This window comes from Pituophis catenifer, unplaced genomic scaffold, assembly GCF_029215685.1.
Source record: "Pituophis catenifer annectens isolate HBS135680 unplaced genomic scaffold, rPitCat1.0.hap2 SCAF_1, whole genome shotgun sequence".
NCBI classification, from domain to species: domain Eukaryota; kingdom Metazoa; phylum Chordata; class Lepidosauria; order Squamata; family Colubridae; genus Pituophis; species Pituophis catenifer.
In genome coordinates, this window is record NW_027256881.1 from 156,185,569 (window position 1) to 156,193,252 (window position 7,684).

The 7,684-nt window shown below is 40.8% G+C and overlaps 1 protein-coding gene across 4 annotated transcripts in view; it reads right to left on the reverse strand.

The window, feature by feature from the left end:
• AFTPH (aftiphilin) overlaps positions 1–7,257 on the reverse strand; it is a 43,149-nt gene extending 35,892 nt beyond the window's left edge. For all 4 annotated transcript variants that reach the window (XM_070933080.1, XM_070933079.1, XM_070933082.1 and 1 more), the window contains exons 1-2: positions 7,089–7,257; positions 235–2,014 (exon numbers count right to left, since the gene is read on the reverse strand). In XM_070933080.1, the coding sequence (XP_070789181.1) occupies positions 235–1,983 (1,749 nt within the window). In that variant the 5' untranslated portion in view covers positions 1,984–2,014; positions 7,089–7,257. The remainder of the gene's footprint in view (positions 1–234; positions 2,015–7,088) is intronic.
• Positions 7,258–7,684: the final 427 nt, after the last annotated feature.

The window sequence follows — 7,684 nt, forward strand, 5'->3', positions numbered from 1 at the left end:
AAACTACTTGTGGAATGTAGATTAACAGCATTTAATACAGCACAAAGGCTGTGACTATAAAGGCATTTCCTGCAGTGTCATGTCCACAAAGAAAAACTGGCAATCTTGCATCTAGTCCCAAACATACTTAGTGTAGGATGATCAAACCAACAACATATGCTTTCCTATTGTAGAAAAAACCCCACATTCCTACCAATTAGAGAAGGGAAAACAAAAATCAAATATGGTAGTTACCTGAGCTGAAATTTGTAATTCTTGCAACTGCTCACTGCCAGCTGAATTAACTGAATCTTCAGCACTATAAGTTGTGCCAACTGTATGGGATGGCCACACATCTTCTCTAGGATGAGATTCTACTGTTTGTTCATCTTCAAAAGTAGCCCACAAGCAGCTTTCTTTTTGTTCAGTTTCAAAAGCATTCCACTCTGCAGTTTGGTTACAACCAGCTGAACTAAAGTCTGAAAATTCATCAGAGTCTGGAAATCTTTTTGACCCCGAATCAAAATCTCCAAACTCATTATCTTTCCCATTTTCCAATTCTACGGAGGGTTGTATCTCCTTGCTAAAATCAGAAGCAACTATAGGATGTTCTTCCAACGAAGTACTTGAAATTTCATTTGGTTGACCAGGAGCTATCTTTGTTGATTGCTGATGAAGACTACTAGCTGTGACTTCACTACATTCATTACTGAGGTTTTCAAAAGGGGGTTGAAAATGTTCTTGGCTTGCAGAAATTTGAACACTATCCGCGAAAGCAAGAGATCCATTACTGACAATACTAAAATCACCAAAATCATCTTCACTAACATCATTACATGATGCATGTCCAGGGTCACTTTCACCATTTTTTACTATTTCAGAAACATTTACCTTCTCGCCACTAGGAAGACTGCTAAGACTTTCAAGCCTAGTTAGGCTGAGGTCTGCCGTTTTTGCAGCATCACTGATAGAAGAAAAAGCATGTTCTTTGTTGTTTCCGGTGCCATACTCCCTCCTTTCTTCAGGATTTTCAATTGTGCCTATTAAATTCACATTTGTTTGTACAGAAGTGACAGTGTCATTAGATTCCAATTCGGTGCAGTCTTTTTCAGTCTTCACATTATTTATTAAATTAGTTTTTGAAATGCAGATGTGTTCACCTTCAGTGAAAGTTTCCCCTTCACATTCACAGCTTTCATCCAAAATAGCTTCCTTCATAGATTCTGCCTCTTCAATTCTATTTACATAATTTTCCTGTGCATTTAATACTTTTTTTTCACTAAAATATTTGCATATTTTATTTTTTGTTTCTTCTACCTGGGTTGTTTGTTTATGTGAGAAAGTGGCAAAATTCTCATGTGTGCTGGGTATAGAATCCAAATTTAATTCAGTACTATGAGTGCTAATTGTTTTTAATCCCTTTGGGTCATCGATACTGTCCAGATCCTCTACTCCCTGAGAGTTTGCTGTATCTGGTTCTGAAAATCCATTTGTTAGAACTTCTGGGCATGGTAGCCTCTCGCCATTACAGCTGTCTATTTGCTGATCATCATTTGGAACGTTTAGATCAGTCCTAATAATTTCAGAATACGATGATTCCAGTTTTCCAGCTCTTTTTACTTCTACTGGAATGACATCTTCAAATGATGTACCCAAGTTTCTACACTCACATTTTTCTTTAGTACTATCAGGAAGTTCTTTTATAGACGTAGGAAGTTCTGCAATGCTGTCCTTATTGTTACTATATCTTATTGTGGTAAAAGTTATAACACTATCTACCCTTCCTGAGTAATCGGAGTTAAATGAAGACTTATGTTCTTCTTTTGAACTGGAATACTCTGATGCAAAATCAAAGCTTACACTAGTATTTCCAACATCAGAAAAGCCACCAAAATCACCAAACTCCTCCTCTTCTTCCTCCTCCTCTTCCTCCTCCTCTTCATCTGGTGCATTATCTAATGGGGGAGGGGACGAAGAATACATTCGAACGATGTCTGGTTCCATTATTTAGTTCTTTATAAAAATTAATTTGCACCTGTAAGAAGATAGAAATCCATTGAAACAGACTAGGTGTTGAATACTAACCATTTACATCACTATATTTGAAACAATTCCTTATATTTTATAATACATAATACAAATAAAAACTTAAAGTTCACCAAATAAAATATTTCTTATCACAGCCAATCAGAAAATGCTCTATACTTGGCACTTTCTGGTAACTCAGTTTACCCACTGGCAGAATCACAAACTTCTCTGTGATTAGACTTACCATTCCATTATTTTATTGCATTACAAGCATACACAGAGGATTTTAAAGATGAATATTCATTTGAAGTCAGAACAATTCCTTTTTAGGACTAATGGATAAACAGCTAGAAAAAAGCCATGGAGGATGATTTCTGTGGTGAGATTATTATATGAGAGATGGAACAATTCAAGCTACTTACTATGGAGGAATTATTAGTAAAATTGACAGATTTTGCTGAGATACTTTTTTGATTAGAGAAAAAATACTATCTACATTATCTACATTTATTGCGGACAGGAAGCCTCTTATGGAGTTTTTGCATAAAATGAAAAAAGAGCTGTGATTTACAGCTTTGATGATTAGACAGGACAGATTAAAGAAAGGAGAAAGCTGTGGTGGTGCAGTGGTTAGAATGCAGTATTGCAGGCGAACTTTGTCCACTGTCAGGAGTTTGATCTTGACTGGCTCAAGGTTGATTCAGCCTTCCATCTTTCCAGGTCAGTAAAATGAGGACCCAGATTGTTGGGTGCAATATGTTGACATTTGTAAACAGCTCAGAAAGTGCTGTAAAACACTATGAAGAAGTATTTAGGTCTAAGTGCTACTGCTATTGCTATCAACTTTAGAGAGAAAGACTAAAATACAATCTGTTGTGAAAAATATTGGAAGCCACTTTGTAATTTTAAAATGTGTGAATCCTATTTGGATGGTTGGTCCCTGAGTGTAGACGGTAAACAGTGTATTCTGTCTTTAGATTTCGTTGCCACTTGTTGGCAATGAAAGAGAATGAAAGTTTGAAAGGTAGTTAGCTAGAGGTGGTAAATGATGCTCCCTTAAATGGTAATTCATACTAAAACTAAGTCAAGTCCTTCTGTAGTTAGCTTAGCCAATTTAAGTTTAGATCATCTACAACAGTGGTCCCCAACCTTTTCGGTTTGGTGGCACAGCGGGCGGAGAGGGGATAGTTCCCTGTGAGTGGTAGGCGGGTGCTTGTGCGCACCCACCACTTGCACAAGGGGAGCTTTGCACATGTTTATGTGCTCGTCCGCCACTCGCATGGCCTGGTTCCAAACAGGTCACGGCTCGGTACCAGGCTGGGGACCGGGGACCCAGATCTACAATATTATTTGATTGCAGCTAAGGTTGCTCTTAGAAACATTGTTGCAATCATATAAATATTGATATATTTCATTTGATTATAATGGAAACATTATAAAGGAATTCAGGATATACCCTATCTTTAATGGCTATCATCTTTAGTGCATTAATGTTTTTATTCAGAGTGTAACGTTCTACTGAATTTTAACCACATATATTCCATGAGAATATATGAATACATGAAAATAGATGGCATTGTACAACCAACACTGAACTACTACTTAATGTAACTCTTTTGTCTTCCTTCTAAATAGCAGCAATTCACACATACTTCTTGAGATCAGAGAAAAACGCACAACTAGAGATATCTATTTCATAATATAACAAGTGGTTGAAAACTGATGGCTTTTCTTATCCATATTAATATTCAATTTCAATACCTATTCAATATCAGAACTGAAAGCTTAGTCAGCAATTTAGGGTAGTATTAACTGTGGATAATGACTTGTGGTCTTAAATCAAGGACTACCTGTACTTTGAGGATGGATGTGCTGGTTCCTCAATTCAGTATTTCCCTGTCTTCCCCCAATGCCTTGACTTGTTCCACTGTTTTGAACAAACAGGAAACGCTCCAATGCTATTCTGTTTTAGGGCATCAAGCTCCCAAATGGCATGTTGGAGGCAAAATTTCATTAAGAACTTTGAGACAGAGCAAGCTAGAGAAAGATATCCAACTTTTGAGAGTCAATTTGGTGTAGTGATTAAGGCATCATGCTTAGATAACAGGAATCTGTGTGTTCTGTCCTGCCTTAGGGACAAAGCCAGCTGGGTGATCTTGGGCCAGTCATTTCCAGTCCTAGAAAGAAGGCAAACCACTTCTGAACACCCTTGCCAAGAAAACTGCAAGGACTTGTTCAGGCAGTCCCCAAGAATTAGACACGATTGATGGAAGAAAAAAATCCTACTTGAAGTGAGTTAAAAAACATGCCTTTGAAGTTTGGGCAGAGTCAGTAGCTGTAATAATTAGCAATAAAAAGTAGTAGGCAGTTAACACGAAAACCAAGATATCTAGAGAAGAATCACACAAATAGATGTAACTCTCAGTATTTAATGTCATAACAAACATTTTTGAATTTCCTTGCCTTAAACACTAAAGCATCCATACAATGTATCTGTCCTGGAACTTTTTATAACTCAAACTGAAATTATTTACCATACCTTTAGCTGGTTCTATAGCAAAGATGTGTTTATTATATTTAATGTAGATTAACAGGGACAGATTTAAGCTTAGATATATTTAGAACAGACCCACTGAAATTTAAGTCCCCTTAATGAATACAAGTACTATATAACTCATTCATTTCAGTGGGTCTACTAGTTATTAGTGTGAGTCAACCCAAAATTTAATTTTTCTCACAGGACTGTTATTACAAATTAATTAATTAATTAATTAATTAATTAATTAATTTGATTTGGAGGTCACCTGACTCCCAGATAATTCCAGGTGGCTTACATAATTAAAAAAGACAAAAAAGAAAAGAACATGCATATCTAGACAAAATTACTTAATGTAACATGAAAGAAAACAAGCCTGGGCTCAACAACCTAACCCCAAATGGGAGCAAATCCCATTTTCAAAGACATAGGTAACCCCTGTACGGTGAGAGCCACACAAATCTCTGGGGGCATGCTGTTCCAGATGACAAGGGAGAAAATGTGCTTCCAGGATCCCATTAGATGACTGATTGAAGGACTGGAGCACCCCTACTCTTCCCAATGTTATCTGATGGAAAGAAAACACTGGAGAAATGTGGTCTCTCAAATAATGAAGTCCTCTTCCATGAAGGACTTTATAAGTGACAATCAGCATTTGAAGTCATGTGGCAACCAATGCAACTCACACAGCACTGATGACACATGGGCATTTAAAACATCCCCATTACTACCTGTGTTGCTGCATTCTCTCTTGCTTACAAGTGCATGAAACATCAAAACAAAAAGCATGAAGTCCTGCTCTCTTAGAGTAAGGTCATATATGAATGTTTACAACATGGCAGTTCGGGAATTTTGGCATACCCTTCTTCATATGAAAATGTGCTTTAAAAAGGAGGGGTTACATGGCCAATATAAAGAATTAAATTTTGTTTTTTAAAAAGTCAGTGAAAAAGTCATAGAAAGATTTGGTGACTGGGAAAGAACCCACAAATGTTAGCTTTTTTCTCCTTCTATAATGGAAAAGTCCATTCTTGAATAGAGATAGTTGACTTTGCATCTCTCTTCCAGTTGCAGGAGGCACTCTTCTGATATCACAAAGAAGTAAAATAGAAATACCACAGGAGTACTTTGAGAAAAACAGCAAATCTCTTGTATCTAGTGCAGGGGTATCAAACTCAAGGCCCACGGGCCGGATCCAGAAATGCTTAAATATGGCCTGCGGGGCTGACTTGGAAATAGCAAAAGACTGGCTTTTGGTGCTTCTGGCAGCCAAAACGGGGTACGCTCAGCCCCCTAACACCCTGCTTTGGCCGGCAGGGTGCTGCAGGAGGCACCGGTCCCATCTACCCCCCTCCAGCCGGCCCACGGAGAACTACAAAGCTGATCCAGTCCTTGAAGAAATCCAGTTTGACACCCCTGATTTAGTGCATTTCTTATTCCTTGGCATGCTGCTAGAACAGGGGAGAAGTAAGAGAACCTCCAGATCTGAAGCTAGGGTCATCAATTCCAAGGAAACAAAAGATTGGAGGGGGAGTAGTTCAGTTTTTTTAATTGAAACCTACTTTTTAACCTTTAATATAACAAAACTAAGACTCGATAAGCGCCAACTTCCACAATGTTGCTGTGACATTAAACAGCTGTTTTAACTCTTTTTTTTTTTTGCTTTAAAAATAAACAGTTATCTTTCAACACTTTTTGGATGATGAGGATGAGAATCTTGACTCTGCTGTTTATAATAATAAATTGGAATTCCCTAACACGCTCATCCTAAGGGTTAAAAAAACCCCACTGTGGGTAGGTAGGTAGGTAGGTAGGTAGGTGGGAAGCAACCTAATTTGTGCCACACTCCCGCAATAAAAAAAAAAAAAGAACACGAATATGGCAGAGCGCCAATTAGCATTAAAACCACCACTGCTTGATCCGTCTTCACCTATGGAGGAATGAAAACAGCCGGAGAGGGAGAAGAAGAGATGAAGAAACCCCGGTACTTACAGGCCAGCGATGCACCAGCTACTTTACTGCCTTAGGAGAACAAAGACAAGAGACAAGCTTGGGAACAACTCCAAAAGAAACCCAACACCTCTGGCTGCCCAAACCAGGCCAAGAAGCGTACCGTCATGACGACACGACCCATCCTTCCATCATCCCTTCCCTGGTTGTTTTCTTCCAACTTTACAAAGGGAGGAAATACGCTCGTCTATTCATTGAGAGGAAGAGGAAACGCCGGTTCCCTTCCCGCTTTGGACTTTTCCAAAGGCACGTTGCTCGCAGCAACACGCTCCCCCTTCTGCCAAGGCAGGAGAGGGGCTGCTGGTTCGTACCCCGCCACCCGAAACTGGGGGTGGGGACGGACTCACTCGTTCCTCTTTTTCAGACCCGAAGGGTGCGGGGCGGAGCGAAGAGGGAGGCTGGCGTACAGGTGGCGGCGGCGGCGGCTTCCCTTCCACGCTCCGGACTATGGGAGACAGCAGGCAGCCGAGGGCGAAGGGTCCCGGCTGAGCGCCTCACATTAAGCAACGGCAGCAGCAGCAGCCGCGTTTCTTACCTTTGGGCTCCTGCAGGGGCAGCTGGGCCGGGCATGGCCGGGCCAGACGGGGCTGGGAGGGTGACTCGAGGCCTCCCGCGGTAACCGCCATTAAGGTGAATCCATCTCGAACTTCCCCCTCCCGCCCCTGAGCCCAGGAAACGCCTTGGACTGACCCACCTCCCCTCGCCGCCTACTTAGTTCGCCGCTTCCCGGCATGCCGCGCGGCTAAACGCTCCCCTGGCTCTGCGTGTACCTCCACCTAGCCACATCCTGTGTCAACGTCACATCCGTCAGCGGTGGGAGGGGGGTGTTTTTTTTTTTTCTTTTCTTCCATCCGTTGGAATCCATACGGTTAAGAACCGAAACTTTAGACCGCAGCCGTCGATTTAGTTTGCTGTAATTGTTTTGGATCTAGTGGTCCCATGATGAAGGGATCTGTAAAGTTCTACAAATCCCGAGCCCCCCGGGAAAGAAGCCCACTTTTGTGGTATTGATCAGGAAAGCCATCAGAAGCCCAGCTTCTCTTTACCGTTCCGGTCGATTTACCAAAGGAAGCGAGATCCGCCATATCAAGTGTGGGCACGCTTGATCCATAGCGGGGCGGGATGGCCATT